Source organism: Mirounga leonina, unplaced genomic scaffold (genome assembly GCF_011800145.1).
Source record: "Mirounga leonina isolate KUSES-001 unplaced genomic scaffold, KU_Mleo_1.0 Mir_115, whole genome shotgun sequence".
Lineage (NCBI taxonomy): Eukaryota > Metazoa > Chordata > Mammalia > Carnivora > Phocidae > Mirounga > Mirounga leonina.
In genome coordinates, this window is record NW_023270268.1 from 37,665,710 (window position 1) to 37,689,234 (window position 23,525).

The window sequence follows — 23,525 nt, forward strand, 5'->3', positions numbered from 1 at the left end:
TGTTTTTTTCCTATTACATTTTCAGCCATACAAAAAAGAGTTTTATTAAGTGAACTTGATGGGTGTTTTATGTTTATATCTGTTTTATTAGACTAGACAGTCAGTTCCTAGAGGGCAGGGCAGGTAGCTCCGTTCAGGAATCTAGCATAGTGCTTTGCCTACAGCATTTATTCAGTGTAATTTTTTGTTGTTCAAATGAATCCTTTTGCTAGCTAGTACTTAAAAGAAAATCAATAAAAGTTATAAAATGAAATTAGGCTGGCTTGTTTCTTGCAAATACATCTTTTAGAGCATAAAAACATAAGATGTTCCATTTCTCCAGTTATAATGAACAATATATATTGAGAAAGCAGTTTAGGGGCACCTGGGTGGCTCAGTCAGTGAAGCATCTACCTTTGGCTCAAGTCATGATCCTAGAGTCCCTGGATGGAGCCCCAAGTTAAGCTCCCTGCTCTGTGGGGAGTCTGCTTCTCCCTCTTCCTCTGCCCCCTCCCCACTTGTGCTCTCTCTCAAATAAATAATCTTAAAAAAAAAAAGAAAGCAGTTTATTTCTTATCAACAACATATATTATTTTAAATATTATTAACAATAAGGGAGTTAATACCATTTACTCCGAGAACATAAACTTACGCTGTACTTTGGAACTGAATATACAATCACAGTTAATACCAAATGCATTAATTTTAGATTATTAGCATATTCTTTGAAGTAATTTCATTTCACATATATGGGGTCCAACCAAGGTACATTTGGCACAGTAAGTTTTCATCAGTAGCTTCTTGTATAAGGTAATGCACATGTCCTTCAATAGATAGTGGCAGCCCTGTCACTCTATTTCGGGTCTTGATTACACCTTGCAGTCGTTGCTCGATGTCAAGAACATGGGTCTTGGCCTAATAAGAAGAAATTGAAAATCATAAGTGCTAAGAACCTAATAACACCTGGATATTGATAATTTGAAATTACTACTTTTCTGGTGTTTGACAAATATTTATGTCATTTTACAAATCATTACCCCCTTTTTAGGAGCAAAAACGGCAAAAGAGAGAAGAAATGAAACAAATGCAGTAACTTGAGATACTGATTTTGAGGCTTGCAATATTGATTTAGCATCAACTGCATGGACATTTTTCTGGACTATGTGAAATACTAGGGACTCTCTTCCACATTACAATTCTAGAAAAATAATAATTTAAAAAATTTACCCCGAAATGTTAGGACTTAAAACATTTGAATGAATATTCTAATCATAGCAACAATACTCTAAATGCCTAATACTTAGATTATGTTACTATGTGCAAATGGAGTTCTAAGCTACTTGGAATGAAAGGTACACATTTCTCTCAATAGGAAAGCTTATAAAAATGCAAAAGTGAGAATGTTGTATTAGAATAACAATCCTCAATCTATTCTCACTTAATAAAAATGATTATCTGCAAACTTTGAAACTTCAACTAATGTTAGTAAGGAGTGAATTGCTATATATTAAAGTTGAGACCTGCTGCTGCTTTCTAAGTTCAGGCAATCTGTGTTCCAAGTTTTTCCCATTATATCTCATAACTGCAAACTGTCTATAATTAAGTGTCTTGAACTTCATTACACAAATGATAATAATGTTAACATTAGTAATGACTAAAGAAAACTTACTGGCACTTTCATACTAAAGAACTACATTTCAGGGGCACCTGGGTGGCTCCACTGGTTAAGCGTCCGACTACTGATGTTGGCTCAGGTCATGATCTCAGGGTTGTGAGATCTGAGCCGCACATCAGGTTCAGTGCTGGGCGTGGAGCTTGTTTAAGATTCTCTATCTCCCTCTCCCTCTGTCCCTTCCCCTCCCTCTCTCTCTCAAAAAAACAAAAATAAAAAAATAAAGAACTAGATTTCAGAGTTCAATGGCCAGTCAATTCAATGACAGTATTTAGAATCAATTCTCATTGACAGAGACGTATTATGTCAGCTCATATCACGCTACACCTTCTACTAACCTTTTCATTGACAACCTCCCCGGTTTCATTCAGTGGTGCTTTGGAATGCCCTTTCACTGGTTTACTCCATTCCACAAGAGGATCATGTAGAAAAGTTTTTAAGACACTAAAATGCAAACAAATATGATGATACAATGTTATCTCTGTATAAAGAAGTGCCGCTATAGTCAACATGTAGGTGAAAAATAAGTGAAGGATGAGAAGCTAATGGTAATATTCTTATAACACACATTAGTACTGCATCAATAAGACATGTGAACTTACTGTTTTGGACTGAGGGGTCGAAAGAAAAGAGGGAAGATAGAGGGGGATCTGAGGTGTTCTTGGAGAGTAGAGTAAGATGAGTTCTGTGTGCCATTTCTAAACGCATACTGTGCACTTCAAATACAACTACCTATGGAAAAACCTACTCAGGCACCTCAAATTCAGTATTTCCAAAGCAAAACTCATTACCCTTTCCCAAACTATTTCGCCTGTGTTCCCCAAATCAGTAAAGAACATTATTCACTCATTTGTCCTAAATAAAAGTCTAGGAATCATCCTTGCCTCTTCCTCTTAACACTCAATTCTACCTCCTAAATCCCTTTAGAATCTACTTACCTTCATCTCTACTATCACTGCCTCATCCAATGCACCATTATTTCTTCCTGAGTTACTCAAACAGTCCTCTAACTAGTTTTCTGGCCTCTAGCCCAGACGGCAACTATAATTTTTCTACAGTGCAAAATCTGATGAATTTCATTTCCTCTTTTAAAATTTGCTTCTTACCCCAACCCCCAATGACTTCTGGTTGTTTTCAGAGCAAGATTTAAATGTGTAAACCAGCCCCATGTGGACTTTTCATAATCTAGCCCTGCTCATCTGTGCCATCATCACAGCACCATCTACTTGAAGTGTACCCTCTAGAAAACAGAATTACATTTTTTAGGCAGTCCAGGCCTTCACTTGCCTTGATATTTCTATCACTCAGAACACTCTCTTCCCCTTTGTGTGGTCAATTCCATTTATCATTAAGGTTTCAGCTACTTCCTTCAGAAATTATTTCCTGACTTCCCCAGATTGGATAGGGGCTCTTAGTGTTTCACAAGAGGCTGTACTTCCTCTTGCAGAGAATTTGCCTTTTCCTATGTCTAATTAACCAATATGTTCTACCAAAATGTCTGGTAGAGAGCTTTAAAGAAAGAAGGTGAATAAATGAGCTTTAAAAGTCCTTTTAAAAAACTACATCCTGTAGCTAACATCATATTTAATGGTGAAAGACTGACTTCTATACCCCTAAAATCAGGAATGAGACAAAGATGTAGATTTCTCACCTTGTCTACCTGACATTCATTTAGCTAGGGGCAATTGGCAAGAAAAAAAAAAAAAGCACAAGATCGGAAAGGAAAAAACAAAACTATCTAGCTGCAGATGTTGGAGAGAGAAAAATCTTAAGGTATCTACAAAAATAAGTATTAGAACTAATAAATGAGTTCAGCAGTGTTTGCAAAATATGAGATAAATATACAAATATCAGTTGTATTTCTAAGCTAACAATGAATAGTGCAAAAATGAAATAAAAATTCCATTTGGAATAGCATTTTAAAAAGCACATTTTAAAAAAATACAAGATCTGGGGACGGCTGGTGGCTCAGTCAGTTAAGCGCCTGCCTTCGGCTCAGGTCATGATCCCAGGGTCCTGGGATCAAGTCCCACACTGGGATCCTTGCTCAGTGAGGAGCCTGCTTCTCCCTCTGCCTGCTGCTCCCCTTGCTTGTGCTCTCAGTCTCTCTGACAAATAAAACCTTAAAAAAAACAACTGTGATTTAAAAAAATAAAATAAAACCACAAGACTTGAAAACTAAAAATCACAAAACATTATTGAAAGAAATTAAAGAATTATATAAATGAGAAGACATCCCACGTTCATAGTTCATAAGACTTAATATTTTTAAAATGACAATATTCCCCAAACTGATTAACAACTCAATGCCATTCCTATCAAAATCCAGGCTTGACTTTTTGAGTTAATAAGATGATCTTAAAATTCCTACAGAGATGCAAAGAACCCATAATAGCCAAACAATCTTGAAAAAGAAGAAAAAACCTGGAGCACACATACTTCCTAATTTCAAAATTTACTACAAAGCTACAGTAATCAAGACAATGTGTAGTAGGAATATGGTTAGATATAGAGATCAATGGAATAAAATTGAGAGTCCAGAAATAAACTCCTGAATATATGCCGAGACAATTAAGTGGAGAAGAATAATATTTTCAAAAAATAGTGCTAGGAAAACTGGATATGCACATTCAAAGGAATAAATATAAACCCTCTACCTCACACTAGAAACACAAAATAACTGAAAATGATCAAAGACCTAGTAAATATAAGAGGTAAAACTATAAAATGCTTAGAAGAAAACAGGTGTAACTGTTCATGATTTGGATTATGCAATAGTTTCTTAAATGACACCAAAAGCAAATAACAATAACAAAAATAGATAAATTGAACATCATCAAAAGTAAAAACTTATATGCTAAAAAGGACATCATCAAGAAAGTAAAGACAACCCACATAGAGAAAAATATTTGCAAATTATGTATGTCTTAAGGATCTAATATCCAAAATATGTAAAGAATTCTTACAACTCAGCAATAAAAAAATCCAATTTAAAAATGGAAAAGTATTTGAATAAATATTTATCCAAAGAAGATACACAACTGACCAATAAGCACATGAAAAGATGTTCAACATCACTGGTCATTGAGGAAATGCAAGTCAAAACCATAATGAGATACCACTTGATACCACCCACTAGGATGGGTAAAGTAAAAAAGATAAATAACAAGTGTTGTTAAAAATGTGGAGAGGGCGCCTGGGTGGCTCAGTTGGTTAAGCGACTGCCTTCGGCTCAGGTCGTGATCCTGGAGTCCCTGGATCGAGTCCCGCATCGGGCTCCCTGCTCGGCGGGGAGTCTGCTTCTCCCTCTGACCCTCCCCCCTCTCATGTGCTCTCTCATTCTCTCTGTCTCAAATAAATAAATAAAATCTTTAAAAAAAAAAAAAGTGGAGAAATTGGGGCGCCTGGGTGGCTCAGTCGTTAAGCGTCTGCCTTCAGCTCAGGTCATGATCCCAGGGTCCTGGGATCAAGCCCCACATTGGGCTCCCTGCTCCGTGGGAAGCCTGCTTCTCCCTCTCCCACTCCCCCTGCTTGTGTTCCCTCTCTCGCTGTGTCTCTCTGTCAAATAAATAAATAAAATCTTTAAAAAAAAAAAATGTGAAGAAATTGGAACCTTCATACATTACCAGTGGAATTGTAAAGTGTCACAACTGCTTTGGAAAACAGTTTGAAAGTTCCTCAAAATGTTAAGCTTAGAGTTCACATGTGACCCAGCTATTCTACACCCAGGTATACCCAAGAAAACTGAAAACATATATACACAGACTTTTCACAGTAGCCAAAAGATGTAAACAATCCAAATGTCCATTAACTGATGAATGGACAAAGAAAATGTGGTATACAGGGGTGCCTGGGTGGCTCAGATGGTTAAGTGTCTGCCTTTGGCTCAGGTCATGATCCCAGGGTCCTGGGATCGAGCCCCACATTGGGCTCCTGGCTCAGTGCGGAGCCTGCTTATCCCTTTCCCTCTGCCTCCCCCCTGCTCTCTCTATCTCTCTGTCTCAAATGAATAAATAAAATCTTAAACAAACAAACCCAAAATGTGGTATACAATGGAATATTATTAGGCAATAAAAAAGAATGAATTACTGATATATGCTATAACATGGATAAACCCTGAAAATATCACGTTAAGGGAAAGAAGACAGACATAAAATGCCATATGTTATACGATTTTATTTATACATGAAATGCCCAGAATAGGCTGATCCATTAAGACAGAAAGTACATTAGTGGTTGCTAGAAGATGGCAGGGGAGTAGGGATGGAGAGTGACTGCTAATTTATTTTGGGAGTGATGAAATGTTTTATAATTAGATAGCAGTGATGGCTGTACAATCTTGGGAATACAGTAAAAACAACTGAAATGCACACTCTGAAAGAGTGAATTTTACGGTATGTAAATTACATCTTTTAAAAAACTGAGACATAATGGACATATATTAGTTTTAGGAGTACATGATTTGATATTTGTATATATATTGCAGAAGGATCACCACAATCTAGTTAATATCCATCACCATACAAAGTTTCAAATTTTTTTCTTGCGATGAGAACTTTTAATATCTATTCTCTTAGCAACTTTCAAATATACACTACAGTATTATTAACTATGTTCACCATAGTTAATATTCCCATGACTTATTTATTTCATAGCTGAAAGTCTGTACCATAGTTAATATTCCCATGACTTATTTCATAGCTGAAAGTTTGTACCTTCATCCATTTTGCCCATCCCTACCCCCAACCTCTGGCCACCACCGTTTTCTGTATCTATTTGCTCAGGTTTTAAGTTTTTATTTTAATTCCAGTTACTTAATATACAGTGTTAGATTAGTTTCAGGTGTACAATATAGTGATTCAACAGTTCCATACATCACCTTGTGCACATCATGACAACTGTACTCCCTAATCCCCATCACCTATTTAACCCATCCCCCCCGACCCTCCCCTTTGGTAACCATCAGATTGCTCTCTATAATAAGAGTCTGTTTCTTGTTTTGTCTCTTATTTTTTTCCCTTCCCTTGTTTGTTTCTTAAATTCTACATATGACTGAAGTCATATGGTATTTTTCTTTCTCTGACTTATTTCACTTAGCATTATACTCTTCTAGCTCCATCCATGTCATTGCAAATGGCAAAATTTCATTTTTATGGATAAATAATATTCCATTGTGTATATATACCACATCTTCTTTATCCATTCATCTGTCGACGGACACCTGGGCTGCTTCCATATCTTGGCTATTGTAAATAATGCTGCTATAAACATCAGGGTGCATGTATCCCTTTGGATTAGTGTTCTTTTATTCTTTTTTTTTTTTTTTTAAAGATTTTATTTATTTATTTGACAGAGAGAGACACAGCGAGAGAGGGAACACAAGCAGGGGGAGTGGGAGAGGGAGAAGCAGGCTTGCCGCAGAGCAGGGAGCCCGATGTGGGGCTCGATCCCAGTACCCTGGGATCATGACCTGAGCTGAAGGCAGACGCTTAACGACTGAGCCACCCAGGTGCCCCGTGTTCTTTTATTCTTTTGGTAAATACCCAGTAATGCTATTGCCAGATCAGATCATAAGGTAGTTCTATTTTTTTAAGACTCCACATACAAGTGATCTCACACGGTATTTGTCTTTCTCTGTAGGACTTATTTCACTTATGAATAAATGCCCTCAAGGTCTATCTATGTTGTTGCAAATGGCAAAATTTCCTTCTTTTTTATGGCTGAATATTATCACAGTGTGTGTGTATTCATCTATCAATGGACACTCAGGTTGCTTCTGTGTCTTGCTACTGTAAATAATGCTGCAATGAACTGTAAGTTATTCCTTAATAAAGCTATTATTTAAAAAGATCTACTTTAATGCAAAGTGGCTTCTAGTATAAAAAAACATATTTAGGAACCAATAATTACATTCAAGATTACTGTTAAATTGTTTACAAAACATAGGTAATTACCTCATTAAAGGCTCTCTCTGATCTCGCATCAGCCTCATTGTAACTTCACAAGCCCTTCGAAAAAGACCTTCTGTTCCCATAGGACCCATTCCATTAACCATATTATGAGTCAGTCGAAATGGAACAATTTCTGGAACTTCAAAGGTTTCTCCCTTAAAACAATGCATTTTATTAAAAAGTCACAATGTTAAAATTTTAAATCTTTATGCAAAAAAATTAGATCTTCATGTCTAGACTCTAAAAGTGCAAAGATACCCTCAAAATATTTATATTTTTAACTACATTAAAGGCCTCTATCATGAAAAAGCTATATAACTACCTCTGATCTAGAGGATGGATGCTCACCAGGCACTGAATTACAATAGTGAATATTACTATAGAGAAATTTTTATGCGTTCAACATTTAGTCTCATATTAACTTTCTTACTGCTCTTCTTGAATAATATAAAATAAAAACAAATATTCTTATATTTTTCTTTTTTAAGACTTTCACTTTAAAGCAGGAAAGGAAAGAAACAGTCAAATGTTAGATGCTCATATCCCTCAGACAGAATATGTTAACATATAATATAATGAACTCCAGTTCATTTATTTTCTGCCATTCTCAACCTGCCTTCCATAAGGCCTTTTTATCCCCAAACTTACTGAGTTTCCCTAAATTCCTTTCTTGTATGATTTAACATATACTAGTGGTTTATTTCTGATTTGATCTCATGTGTATCTGTGACCCTTCTTGGTTTCCTGTGACAGCAGAAGGTAATCCACAGAGAATGGGGATTAAGAAAATAGGGAGTTAGCCTACTTGTCTGCCTTCTAGGATCATAACATTGGAAAATTAGACGGCGCTTTAGGGAGAGTCCAACCACCTTAATTTATTCCCAGGCCCCACTCTGAACCTATAGAATCTCCTAGGATGTCTGCTAGATATCTGTGTATTTTGTTTAAATTCTTAGATGATTCTGATATGCTGCCAGGTCTGTTCTGTCTAAAACTGAGTGTCAGTAAAATGAACTGATCGGTTCATGTTCACATGACTAAGAACTGAGTCAGAACTTGAACCTTTGGATTTCAAGTTCAGGGCTGATTTTACTGTATCACTCTTCTGAGTTCTCTTCATCCTAAGTTGCTTTGCTGAGGACTCAGGGATCCACCAATCAAAACCAGTCAACAAACTCTCAGTGTGACTCAACTGTGACTATAACTGCAACCAATGGGTATGTCTAGGAAAAACAGCTGTTGAGGAAAGGTAATTGGGAGTAAACATACAATTACTAGAGTAAGTCACATCATTTACCTTATTGAAGAGACAGTTGAAATCCACATGTACACATTCACCAGTCAAAGAATCAAAGAGAATGTTTTCACCATGACGGTCTCCAAGCCCCAGGATATAGCCAACCATTGACATAACCGCTGTGGAACGACAGTATGCTGATCTGCTACTGTACCTAAAGAAAACACAATGCTTATCAAATATCCTTATGCCACATGAGGCAACATAAATCTAAAATATTTTTTAAAACATTAAACCATAACAATGTATTATCCTCTTGGTAACTTACCATGATGTAGGATCAGGGAATGTCCTCAGAAACCACTCGTGAAAAACAGGAGGATGCCTGGGTAGGAGAAATTCTCGGAATACTTTGAGTTTTTCAGACAAAGCTGCGGCTTTTGGTAACATACACTGGCGAAGTTCTTTTCCTGTCATATAAACTCCTGCAAGGTGGAGTGGTTTCCATTAACCACACAAGCCAAATAAGAAAATGGGTAATTTTTTTAAAAAAATCTATTTTTATTAAAATTGTTATACAAAAGCAAGAACAAATACGTAAACTTATTATAATAAAATAACACATTATGTTTCTCTATACTTATCCAAAGTGAAGCCTCCTGTTGATGAAAATTAATGTCAACTAAAACTAATGTTGTTGGAATCAACTAATTCTAGAAATTATCACTCAGAATAAATCCAATTTAAATTGGATTAATAAATTAAATAAAATAACTGGAATTATAAAAATGCTGCAGCCCTCACTAAAATTATAATGATTTCTCTGTTCCTCAGCATGTAGTATAGGTCCACACAGAATCATTATTAAAAAACCTACAGTGGTGTTTTGAAGTAATTTACTCTGTGTGAATGCTAGCCTATAAGCTTCATTGTGTACCTCGTTCTTGAGCTAATCTTGTACAATGCAAATCATCTGGAGAAACAGAACTTTTCCTTCTGATACAATGGTGAGCGTGTATTAGATGGGTGATATTACTCTGGTCTATTAAGTGCCTTTTAGGCCCACCTTGGTTTGGTGCTTTTTTACACCCAAAGCACAGCCAAAAGTTTTATGAACAAGTTTGAGATTTGAGGTTTTTAGGCTCAAATGTTATATAATTCCCGTGTGTTCATGATATTAAAAAAAATTTTTTTAAATACTTTTAAAAATCCAAAAACAATAACTAAAACACACAATATTTTATCTTTCCAATAAAATAGTCAATAGCAGGTTCCTTGGAATAAGAGTCCAGTCTTTGAGTTTCAGCTCTGCAACTTATCAGCTTTGTGAACTTGGATAAGTTACTTAACCTCTGGCACTGTACATAAAATAGGGATAATCAGACTTCTTAACAATAAACAATAAAGTATATAACATACTTAGCACAGTAATATAGTAATTTATCAATACCACTTATTGTTATGGGTTAAACTGTACCCTCAAAAAAATGTGTTTAAGTCCTAACCCCTGGTACCTGTGAATGCGACCTTGAAAGAGAGGGCTGTGCCCATGTAATGAGGTTAAGAGGAAGTCATTAGGGTGGGCCCTTATTATAATATGACTAGTACATAAAATATTATATAGGAAGAGAAAACAGAGACATATAGACTTAGGGAGAACACTGTGTGATGACAGAAAGGAGAAAAAGTGAAGTGATCCATCTATAAAACTAAGGCACGTCAAAGATTGCTGGAGACAGAAGCTGACAGAAAGGCATGGAAAAGATTCTCCCCTTGAGTTATCAGAGATCTGGCCCTACTGACACCAAGATTTTGGACTCATAGCCTCCCGAATTGTGAGAGAATACATCTGTTGTTTGCAGTACTTTGTTACAGCAGCCCTAGGGAAACAAATACACTTATTTTCTACCTTATTCTGATAACTTGATCTATTTACTTTTAATGTACTGCATCATATGCATTTAAAATTTCTTTATTTTGAAACAGCTTTAGACTTACAAAAAAATCGCATAAATGACACAAAGAATTCCCATATACTCTTCACCCAGCTATTCTTAATGTTCATGTCTTTTATAATAATAGCACAATTACCTAAATTAGGAAATTGATAGTTACAATATTATTAACTAACCTTCAGACCTTATTCAAATTTCACCAACTGTCCCACTACTGTCTTTTTTTCTGGGCCAGGATCCAATCCAGGATCCCATATTACATTCAGCTGTCATGTCTCCTTAATGTCCTCAAATCTGGGAAATTTCTGTCTTTGTCTTTCATTACCTTGACATTTTTTAAGAGTTCTAACCAGTTATATTTTTGTTTCTCCACTGTAAAGTTACTATTTTTTTCCCCTTTATAATCAATAAGTATGTTGTGAGGAGATACTTTGAGACCCTACAAATAACCTGCTTCTCATCATACTTTTGCTCATTCATTTCAGGATCCATTGATATTCACTGCCTGCAACAATTATTACTGTGGTACTTGCTAATTGGTTATTTTCTATTTCCATCATTTTCTCTACATTTATTCACTGCAATTCTATTGTAAGGAAGAACTGTTCCTACATCCCTACTTATTTATTATTTATTTATATCAGTGTGGATTCATATCTATTTATTTTATTCCATGAGTTATAACCTAATACTATATCATTATTTTGTTGCCCAAATTATCCCAGGTCTGGCCAGGTGGAGACTCTAATTCCAATCTAATACTCTATTTTAGGCTTCCCTTTCCTTTTCTTTCTCTCACAGTGAAAAAGGTAGCTCTCATTATCCACATATAGATATTTATTTGCTAAAGGTAAGTATACACATGAAGTAGTTTCAAAATTGCTAACCAATATCTTTGTGAAAAACAAATTTTCATATACATTCTTATAAGCTACATCAAATTCTTTTGGGATAAAGAAGGGATTAGAACATTAGGAAGAAAAACACATAAGTACTTGTGTATACAGAATCTCATTTGACCTAGAAATTCTACTATGGCTTATAAAAAAAAGGTATAATAACATATGTTAATATTAATTATACATATTGGCAGATTTTATAGTCATATTATATATTTATATTTTAAGAATTAATTTTAGTACCCTTTTCCTTATATAGTTTGGTCAGAATAGGTCTCAAGCCAGCAGTGTTGTTAACCCATTCAATAATCCCACATTCATCATTCAGGGGAATAACTGCATATGTTCGGATATGAAGTTCTCTTCTACGAGATTCTGCATCTTTTCTTAAGCACTATTAAAAAAAAAAACACACATAAACTTAAAAATTCAAAATTTCCAAATGTATGTCAAATATATCTAAAGATTATTCATTTCATAGCAAAAGAAACTCCGTTAAAGTTTACTATGTGGTATAGATGAATAATTCTTCAGAATGGTAGGGAAGGAAGCTACTGGGATAGTATCTATAGTCTTTTTCCAAATCATTAAAAAAGCCTTGGGCAAGTCCCTTGTTTTAATTATTCACTGTTAATGTAATATTGTGTTCAAAATATTATACCTGTATATTTAACAATGACAAAATGTTCTTTAATTTTTTATTGCTTCATAGATGTTACTGAAGTATTAAGTCCTTAGGCACCAAGACTGCTGTTTAATTTTTTTTTTAAGATTTTTTATTTACTTATTTGACAGAGAGACAGAGAGCGAGAGACAGCGAGAGAGGGAACACAAGCAGGGGGAGTGGGAGAGGGAGAAGCAGGCCTCCCACTGAGCAGGGAGCCCGACACGGGGCTCGATCCCAGGACCCCGGGATCATGACCTGAGCCAAAGGCAGACGCTTAACCGACTAAGCCACCCAGGCGCCCCTAATTTTGATTATCTAAACAAAAACGTATGAGTTTTATAATATCCTCAAATGTCATTTTATTCTTGCAATTTAATATCTTGGTTTCATTTGAAAAACTGTCTCCTAGCAGAAGAAAGCTTTTTACATCTCATCGGATTAATTCTGAATTATTCTAGGTAAGGATAAACAGTATTTTGTATAATTCTGAAACCGTATGAAATAAACAAACTAAGCACACAACTATGATTGCAACCCGTCCAATTCAAAAGCACAATCACTAACCAAAAACATATTTTAAACTTTAGGAATAAATAGGTTACATAAATGTCAGCCAAACAGTACAGCATTAGGATGACATATAAAGATCAGTTTGTGGTCTCCTAGACCAACACAGACTGTAATTTTTCACAATCAGGCTATTGTATTTTACCACAGCAATGTGGGGGAACAGTAATGAAATAATCAGTAACAAAGCTGATTAGGATAAATTTATAAACTGAAGCCAGGCCAGCTGATACTGCTAACCAGAAAAACACTCAAGGGAGCTTCAGATGAACATACTAATGGTTTAACAGTCAGTTAGGTTTCCAATTTTCTAAACACTTTATTTATTTATTTTTTTTAAAGATTTTATTTATTTATTTGAGACAGAGAGAATGAGAGACAGAGAGCATGAGAGGGAGGAGGGTCAGAGGGAGAAGCAGACTCCCTGCTGAGCAGGGAGCCCGATGCGGGACTCGATCCCGGGACTCCAGGATCATGACCTGAGCCGAAGGCAGTCGCTTAACCAACTGAGCCACCCAGGTGCCCCCTAAACACTTTAAATAAAAAATAATCCTTCACTTTATAGTGCCTTTGAAATGGATTTTTACTGTGATACTAATTTTTAAATTATTTTTGATTACACTAAGTACAAACCATAGTTATTCTTTTTTAAAAATGAACTTATCTGTTGCTCTATCTTTTCTATGTTTAAAGTCCGTAACTTTTCCTGCTAATTAAAGAGGTACCAGTGAAATGTGGGGAGAAGATAGAGGAGGGACAAAAAGTTTATAAAAAGAATAATTAAATTTCATCTTTCCGTTGTATGGTTTAATTTTTACCAATGGAAAAAACAGATGCTACGCATTTACAAATACCTGGCCACAGACTAATTCAAAATACCTAAGGTCATCCATTTATAATAAACCCTTAATAAGATTTCTCATATTATCTCTGCAACAGAAATCAAGCACTTACCAAATGTACTGAAAAAAATACTAATGATCACCTTTAAGCAGCGTGTTGATAAAAACAGAACCTAGGGGCAGCTGTGTGCTCAGCTGGTTAAGCATCCAACTCTTGCTTTCAGCTCAGGTCATGATCTCAGGGTTGTGAGATCAAGCCCTGCAGCAGTCTGCTTGAGATTCTCTCTCTCCCTCTCCCTCTGCCCCTCCCCAGCCCCTGCACACACACACTCTCTCTCTAAAATAAATAAATCTTTAAAAACAAACACCCCCCCCAAAACAGAACCTAACATCTTTTGTCTAGCACTAAAACATAAATACATCTGATAGTCTATTACAGATAATTTAAACATTACATAGAAAATATTTTCCCTAACATGTGTTACACATTTTTCTCAATATAATAAAAGTAATATTATTTAAAGTAAAAAGTTACATGAAACCAGCAATTCCATTTCTGGGTAAATATTCAAAAGACTGAAAGAAGGGATTCAAAGAGCTATTTATCCACCTATGTTCATAACAATATTATTCACAATAGCAAAAGGTGGAAGCAATCCCAAGTGTCCACTGACAGATCAATGAATAAACAAAATGCAGTATACACATACAATGGTATATTATTCAGCCTTATTCAGGAAAAAAATTCTGACACATGATATAACATGGATGAACCCTGAAGACAAGGCTAAGTGAAATAAGCCAGGAAAAGGGACAAAAAATACATGATTCCACTTCTACAAGGTACCTAGAGTAGTCAAATTCAGGAGATAGAAAGTAGAATGGTGGTTACCAGAGGCTAGGGAGGAAGGGAATGAGGGGTTATTGTTTATTGACAGGAGAGTTTCATTTGGGAAGATGAAAAATGTTATGGAGTGGGATGGTGGTCATAGTTGCACAAAAATGTGTATGTACTTAATGTCACTGAATTGAACTGTTAAAAGTGGTTGGTTAAAATGGTAACTTTTATCCCAATTAAAAAAATTAAGTGAGGGGCGCCTGGGTGGCTCAGTTGGTTAAGCGACTGCCTTCGGCTCAGGTAATGATCCTGGAGTCCCTGGATCGAGTCCCGCATCGGGCTCCCTGCTCGGCAGGGAGTCTGCTTCTCCCTCTCCCACTCCCCATTTGTGTTCCCTCTCTCGCTGTGTCTTTCTCTGTCAAATAAATAAATAAAATCTTTAAAAAAAAAAAAATTTAAGTGAAAACAAAAAAGGCAGTACATTTCACTCTCTTTTTAAGAATGATCTATTTGCATTGTGAAAAGCTTGTATCACATGATAGTAATTACGGTAATTCTAAAATTAAAGCAAACTATCTCCAAACCTTATTAATCAAAGAATTGAATTCCATTAGTCTACAATCCTTTCTCAGGTCATCTTTTGGCTTACACATCATGATGTAGAACTTTCCATCTGATCCTTTCAAGGAGATCTTCTTTGGTTTCTGAAGAGAAGCAAGAATTTCCACCTAAAAGATAATGAATTATATATAAGTTAAGGTCAAGATTCTTTGTTTAAATTTTTATATATAAATACTGTATTACCTAACAAAAAGAATATAATAACCTATATTGTGTAGTAAGTTTATTATTTTACTAATTTCTTTTATCATAATCACCGATGATGTATGAAAAGAATGCCCATGAACAGAGACCCATTGTCACCCATTAGGAATGGCTATAAAGTAAAAGGATTACTTCAATATAAGTACTTACACATTCAAATTTAGGCAGCCTCTTTAGGACAGCCACAATATTTAAAAGATTTTTTTTTAAGATTTTATTTATTTGAGAGAGAATGAGAGAGAGAGAGAGTGCACGCACAGGCAGCGGGGAGGGGCAGAGGGAGAAGCAGACTCTCCACTGAGTGGGGAGCCTGATGCAGATCTGGATCCCAGGACCGTAGGATCATGACCTGAACCAAAGGAAGTCACTCAACTGAGCTACCCAGGCTCCCCTAAAAGATTTTTGAAACAGTTTTTAGAACCTGTCTTTAGAGCTGAAGACATTGTTTTTAAATATCTTTAGTGGTAAAAAATGCTTATCAATTTAATGTAACTTGATTTTTGAAAAAAGAAACTATTCCAAAATCAAGTCCACCTAATGAGGTGGGTTAATAAGCTGAATCCTATTAATTTAAAAACAAAACATGACTGTAAGTGAGTAAGAATGATTTCATTATGTGGTTTAGTATCTGGCTCTGAAGCAATTAAACAAATGTTTGATACATAGAATTACTGGAACAGTTTTCAAAATTATTTACTTAGAAATGCTCTAGTATGGGGTGCCTGGGTGGCTCAGTCGTTGGGCATCTGCCTTCAGCCCAGGTCATGATCCCAGGATCCTGGGACTGAGCCCCGCATCAGGCTCACTGCTCAGCGGGAAGCCTGCTTCTCGCTCTCCCACTCCCCCTGCTTGTGTTCCCTCTCTTGCTGTCTCTCTCTGTGTCAAATGAATAAATAAAAATCTTAAAAAAAAAAAAATGCTCTAGTACCACATACTTAAAATAGTCACATATTTATAGTCACATTTATACTAAAAAAAAAAATCAAGCTCTTCTTAGCTGAATTTTGCTTCCTCCTAAAGTATAAGCAAAAACTGTATTTTGTTCTTCTCCATTTTTAGGATGAAACAAAGTATGGAAAAATCAAACTGTGAAAAATAATAATTATACTAAAACAATACATGCATCTAAAAAATCAAAATACTCAGTTGAACATGGGTTTTTTTTTTTTTAAGACACTGTCCTAGGGGTTGTAGAAGATTAAAAGGAGAATAAGCATGAACACATGTGTGTGTATATCTTATAATACACAGGGGAAGGAAGATAAATGTATATGGTTGAAAAGCTGACAATACAAAGGTAGTAACTGATTAGAAACAGACATGTAATGTTAGCAATATGTACTAGAGAAGTTTAGGAGAGAAAATGTATTCATTGGAGGACATGAAAAGCTAAAAATTGTGAAGGAACCATCTCCCTATTATACTATTTAAGATGCAAGGCTCTCATTCATTATAATACACATTAGAAAAGTATCAATCTTTTCCATATGGATATTTTTATAGGTCACAGATACTGGGAACATAGCATTTTTAACATTTAATTTTATCCCAGCAATATAAGAGAGTTTTACTTTTCTGTATTTCTAATCATTTTTTTCTTTGCAAATAAAATGCACTTAGTCTCTGAGAAAAACACTTTTAAAAAAACCTAATTTGAAAATTTTAGCTTAATTAAATTTTAAAATCATAGTTACAGTTACATAACACTGAAGTTTACCATATCATCAAAGCTTGAGATATAGGCCCAATGCCCAGGAAATGGCTCATGGTTAGCATGGGCACCCGGAATTGATGGAAGAGTAGGTATCATGACTGATTGTAAAGGAATGAGGATTTCACTAAATGTTGGTTCCTCTACCAGCTTTTTAAGCATTTTAAAATGAGTGCTCATGCTTAATGTGGAACTACTTCCATCCACCTGGGGAAAGAAAATAGTACATTTTAATTTCTCTGGGTTTACCTTGAATTATAGAACACTTATTTTCAACCAAAACAAAAATTTTACTTCTACAGTATTTTAGTTACAATGGTTAAGCAGTCAGCAGTTTTCTAAGAATTTATTATATATCTCATTTTACCCTCTCTGTACTCTTTTGCCTTATCGGTAATCATACCTATACCACAGGACTGTTTAATGACTAAAGGAGACAATAAAGGCCTACAATCTATTATCAGACATTACCAAATCCAAAGAGCTGTGTAAATCAAACCTTTTTTTTGGTACCAAATCTCATTTAACTGAACTTCTCACTTAAAGATTAGTATGTTTCATTGCAGAAACAGTTATGTAACTGACTATGGGATACTCTATCAGAATACTCTAGGTAGGGAGACTCAATATTGAGTACATATACTACATTACCTTAAAAAATCTTAAAAATTCAGAATTCCTAAATGCAGCCTCGCTGGTCACAAAAATTTCAGATAAAGAACTGAAAACCTGTACACATAAAGCACTTAGAAAAGTGCCAGTGTTTAGTAAATGTTGGCCATTATCATAACGTTGTCTTTGATAATGCTAAGTGCATCAGAGGTCAAAGAGGAGTAAAATAGATAACAAAAATAGATTACTCTTTCAAGGTGTTTACTGATAAAAGGAAGGTGAAAAATAGAATAGTCTGTGTTTTCTCACCTATTAACAGCTAATAGACTGAATATTTGTAAAGTGAAATCTAGCTATTTACCTGTAAAGAGTTTCTCTCCCCTTCCTCATAATTATCCTTACTCCTTTTCTATATATATATTTAGGGATTTTTTCCCCTTCTATTTCCTTGAGCAAAAGAGTGTGTTACTCCTGTAAGCATATTCATACTCTAGACACAAGTATGCTGAAAAAAGTAGTTATTAAACTAGATGATAACCATCTGCTTAGTTCCCTAGAACACTATCAGCACCTCTATTTCCTTGAGCAAAAGAATGTTACTCCTGTCAGCATGTTCATACTCTAGACACAAGTATACTGAAAAAAGTAGTTATTAAATGAGATGATAACCATGTGCTTAGTTCCCTAGAACACTCTCAGCACCTCAATGCAGGAGAACATGCCTTCTTTATCTTTGTTTCACTTAGCATTAGTGCCTGTCAACAGGTAATGAAATAAGTGTGTACTGAGAATGAAATGAAATGAAAACCAAAACTCCAATCTTCTTTCCTCTCATATATGTAGGTATGTATTCAAAACTTAATATATATAAGTTTTGAAAATTTAAAGCTATGACACAAAATAATAATAGAGACAACTTTGAGTATTTTACATACTTATATTTTTACAGCTTATTTCATATCCCTCTACTTAAATTATTTCTAATTAATATGGATAATTTACTCTCAGAATCTACACTAAGAAAAGCTTTAGAAATTTTGAAGTATAAATTTGAGAGAGGGACATGTTAGAAATTTTAAAAACCTCTTTATTAAGGTAAACTGCACATATTTAAAGTATATAATTTAATGAATTTTTATGTATGTGTATACCCACTTATGTTTGAATTTTAACTGAATTAAGTCAAATGAAAGAAAACCAGCTAAAATCAGAGAAGTTTTATATAAATGATCCAACACTGGTCTGTAAGTAGGAAGATTTATGATCATACCGGTTTATTGCACAATTCCAAAAGCTTGTCTGTTAGGCGAGTTGCATCTCCAATAAATTTTTCTAAGGACTTTTTCATATGAATAGCTTTATTTAGGATTTCCTTGCATCTGTTCACACGCATGGGATAAGAAGACTGTCATAAAAGAAGTAAATGTAGTTTTATACAAGATCTTTTTAAAAAACCCAGAATTTTGATAGACACAAATCAACTTAAAAAGTGTTCATGATGAGAATTTATGTTGATTCAAATTTCCTGGAAATCAATTTGGCAATGCTCTCAACAACCATAAAAATGCTGTTATCCTATGACCTCCTGAATTCCCTTCTTAGAATCTATCCTGGTGGAATAATCAGAAATGAGAATAAATATAAATGTGTCTAAATGTATTTATTACAAGAGCAAAAAAATGGAAACACAACAGTTAAATAAATTATTGAAAATAATTATAGACTAACTACTATAGAATTTTACATAATTATTAAAATTGTGTCTTCAAAGAATAATTAATGCATAGGAGCATGCTGTGGTAACAGTGTTAGGTGAAAAATATCAAATTATTTATCACTATAATCCAAATTTGGCATTAAAATATGCGTAGAAAATACACACACAAAAATAGAGAAGACTATCAATAGTAGAATTAGTGAATTTTAGTTTTCTTTTTTGTATCTGTGTATTTTCCAAATTCTCTAAATATTTACAATTAGATATATTACCACCTTATAAATGCCCATTAATAATGCAATAAAGTTTTTCTATTATTAATAGTTTAAATACTTTGGATAAAACACTTTGAAAAAATAGTCTACCATTTTATACCAAGCACTAACAGTTTATTTGACTTCATAGAGAAAAAACATGCTGAATTCTTTGATCTTAACATACTAGTCCTTTCATTTAATATGGTAAATATTTCTGAATTTTAAAATGATACACAATGCTTTAATTTCTTTTTTTCAAGTATTTAAAATTTATGTTTTGCTATTAATCTAAGAAAGAAACACTGGAACTTGCATCTTCATATTAGCATTAAATAATAAATGCCATATAAAATGGAAAAAGACACTGTCAGGATTACTGTATTACCTTTGACACAGCTGTCATCATCCACATTGCTTGTTGAGGATAGGCAAGAAACACTTTGGCTATAATTTCCATCAAGACAACAAAAACCTCATCATGAGAATGACAAATTCGGGAGATCAACTGTGAAAAAGCTGTCAAAAACTGGTATGGTGCTAAATGATTTGTGTGCTCTGTGATAACCTTGTTTATTTTAGCTAAATCATTTCTCATTTGTACACGATCGGAACGGCCAGCTGGAAAAAAATCAAAGTTAAAAAAACAGAGAAGAAAAAAACAGTATATCAGTTCATTTCACAGAAGAAAAATTCTGTTTGAAAAACAACTTTACAATATACATTATTCCCACACCCAAAGCTAGATCACTTGCCAAATTGTGAACATAATTGTCTTTGTCTAAATAGGAAAACATATTTAGAGCCATTAAAAAACTCAAGGGCTATTAATTTTCATTAGAAACACAGAACAAACCACATTCCACTAAAATTTTTAGGGTACATTATTTGGCTTAAACTAGTTTCTCTCAATATGTGTTAGGTTCAGGAAGGAATGAGCAGATTCTAATTTGCAGCCTTGAACTGCAACATGTCTACGTGTTTAATGTTTCTCCTCTTTGTTAACATTCTTGCTCACACTTATATTCAATCTGATTTATCAAATTCATTCCTAGCTTTTTGTAAGTTAGACTGTCAAGCCAAATGTGACTTTATACCAAAGTTAAAATTTTATCCCTTAAAATTTTTACATAAAAATTTATACCTTTTTCCCACTCATATGCCTTAGCACCAAAATCAAGCCATAGTGATAACATTCGTGGCATTGACTGATATATGAATTGGTTTCCATATTGTAGAGATCTGCAATTATATAGAAAAGATGTTATTAACATAGTGCTTTTTTCACATTAGATGGATTAAAATGTAAAGACTTAAACTACCACTTGACAGATATAAACAGAAAATGTTTGCAGGATCAAATAATTATCTAAAAGTATCCTTGACATGGGGCACCTGGGTGGCTCAGTTGGTTAAGCTGCCTTTGGCTCTGGTCATGATCTCAGGGTCCTGGGATCAAGCCCCACATTGGGCTCCCTGCTCAGCAGGGAGTCTGCTTCTCCTCCTGTCCCTCCCCACCTCGTGCTCACATGCTTGCTCTTTCAAATAAATAAATAAAATCTTAAAAAGAATGAATGGAATGTCATTATTACTTTTTTTTTTTCTTAAAGATTTTATTTATTTATTTGACAGAGAGAGACACAGCGAGAGAGGGAACACAAGCAGGGGGAGCGGGAGAGGGAGAAGCAGGCTTCCTGCAGAGCGGAGAGCCCGACGCGGGGCTCGATCCCAGGACCCCGGGATCATGACCTGAGCCGAAGACAGACGCTTAACGACTGAGCCACCCAGGCGCCCCTGTCATTATTACTTCTTAGGAAATAATATGTGAAAATATAAACAGGCATGAGATAATACACTGTGATTACAATACACTAATATATAAAATCAAGTTATATTTTACCTGTTATCTAGTCTAAGAGATAAGCTCTTTCTACAAGACTAATGTGAAAATCATTTACATATATAGTATTTCTTAGCAGAATGGGCAGGAAGGAGACATCCCATTGGTAATTATAACCAATAAATATATTACATTTAGGATCTTCTGGAATTCTAGTGTGGGGGACTCAGGAGATGAGGGTCTGGAATGGGAAGGACACTTAATTTTCATTGTATAATATTGGTACTATGGAATTTAAAAATATAAATGCACCTTACTTTTTCCATTAATAAAGTTATTTTTTAAACGGAATAAAGAATGCTACAAAGAAAAAATTTATATCTCATCTAAGGTTAAAGACTGAATCAGTGGTAAAGCAGAAAACATCCTGAATACACTAAAACCTGTGATAACAGTTCAAGATCAAGAGTCACTCTGACATATTTAATCAGCACACATCAGTTCTCACACTTACCTGCCAAAATGAAGAACTATATACCGAATGAGATCACCCTGCTTTTCCATTTTGTTGTCTGTGACCATGGGCATCAATTTGTCATAGTACTTGGCAAGGTAAAAATGCCCATCCTCCCACTCTGGCAGGAACAAGGTCACATCCTGTAAAAGACAACACTCACCTAAGAAATCCCCATACTATACTGGGAAATAAAGTATGAATAGATGATTAGGGATCAAAAAGTATAAGACCCACATGTAGGCAGAGCAAAGCCAAAGGCAGAGTGACTCTTTCATTTGGATAAAGAATTCTCTTAGAAAGGTTTTCTCAGGATGGCTGGTGAGTTGTCCACTGGCCAACATGAAATAGTGTTGGGATAATTAGCTAATTAGGGAAAGAAAACTCTATTTACATTGCTACTTTATGTCATCAAAATAATTTCCAGATGGATTAAAGTTTTTATGAAAGTGCTTATACGTGTATTTTTATTATTAAAAAAAAATCTCAGTGAAAAGAAAATATCAAAGCTCAGAGGAAAGGACTGACTTTAAGAGCATAAAAATATGGTTAAAAAAATTACACCTTATTTTTCTCCAAGATCTTTCATGGGTTATCACCCTTCTTCTCAACACCTTTAAAATCAGGCTTCTAAGAATTCACCTCTCATTCACTCCTCAAACTATTTCTTCATGGTTTCAGTCTTCGGCATTCCCCAAAAGCAACTCCTTAAATCTAAAAGATCTTCCCAATTCTGATCTCATTTGAACTCTCTTTAGCATCTGTTTCTGTTGTCCACACCATTTCCTCTTTGAAACACTTTCTTCCCTTAGCTTCAGTGAGGCCACAATCTTCCAAGTTTTCTCCTATCTTTCTGGCCACTCCTACTCTGTCCCCTGTCATTTCCTTTCCCTTTCTCTGCCTTTTAAGTGTTTGTGTTTATTTTAAAACAATACTATTTGAAATGTGATGGAAAACACATAGAATGCTGATTGTAAAAAAAAATTTTTAATGAAGTTCCACACTTAATTCAAGCAAGTATGAGAACATAGTTTGAACTAGGAACATAATTGAGATCTTGAGTTTCCCCTGAACCTAATCCTGCAAATTTTAGATGGCAACCTGCCTGTGGATAGAGAGAATGACATGACCAGATGTAAGGAACAGATGCTGGATTCATGTGCCCAACCAGCCACAGGGACAAGGCTGCCAGTATCCCTTTCCAATCTAGTCATAGAAGCAAAGGGAATAAGGAAACATAATAAAATTTTTTTTAAAAAAATATTTTTCAGTCTGGTTTATACCATCATTTTACCTTTCTTCTTTCCTCTTATCTGTCTCTTCCTTCCTTCTTTTCTGGTTTAAATTTTTAAAATTTATTTTGGAAAGTAAAATTTACATACAGAAAAATACACAAATCTTGTAAGTATAGCTTGATCAATTATCACAAAGTGATCACATACAAG

The 23,525-nt window shown here is 34.7% G+C and overlaps 1 protein-coding gene across 3 annotated transcripts in view; it reads right to left on the reverse strand.

The window, feature by feature from the left end:
* Window positions 1–528: 528 nt before the first annotated feature.
* ATR (ATR serine/threonine kinase) overlaps window positions 529–23,525 on the reverse strand; it is a 91,974-nt gene continuing 68,977 nt past the window's right edge. For all 3 annotated transcript variants that reach the window (XM_034996252.1, XM_034996259.1, XM_034996243.1), the window contains 12 exons: window positions 22,081–22,223; window positions 20,871–20,968; window positions 20,115–20,347; window positions 19,026–19,160; window positions 17,150–17,350; window positions 15,192–15,335; window positions 11,937–12,087; window positions 9,168–9,324; window positions 8,900–9,053; window positions 7,606–7,757; window positions 1,990–2,095; window positions 529–894 (listed from right to left, as the gene is read on the reverse strand). In XM_034996252.1, the coding sequence (XP_034852143.1) occupies window positions 721–894; window positions 1,990–2,095; window positions 7,606–7,757; window positions 8,900–9,053; window positions 9,168–9,324; window positions 11,937–12,087; window positions 15,192–15,335; window positions 17,150–17,350; window positions 19,026–19,160; window positions 20,115–20,347; window positions 20,871–20,968; window positions 22,081–22,223 (1,848 nt within the window). In that variant the 3' untranslated portion in view covers window positions 529–720. The remainder of the gene's footprint in view (window positions 895–1,989; window positions 2,096–7,605; window positions 7,758–8,899; window positions 9,054–9,167; window positions 9,325–11,936; window positions 12,088–15,191; window positions 15,336–17,149; window positions 17,351–19,025; window positions 19,161–20,114; window positions 20,348–20,870; window positions 20,969–22,080; window positions 22,224–23,525) is intronic.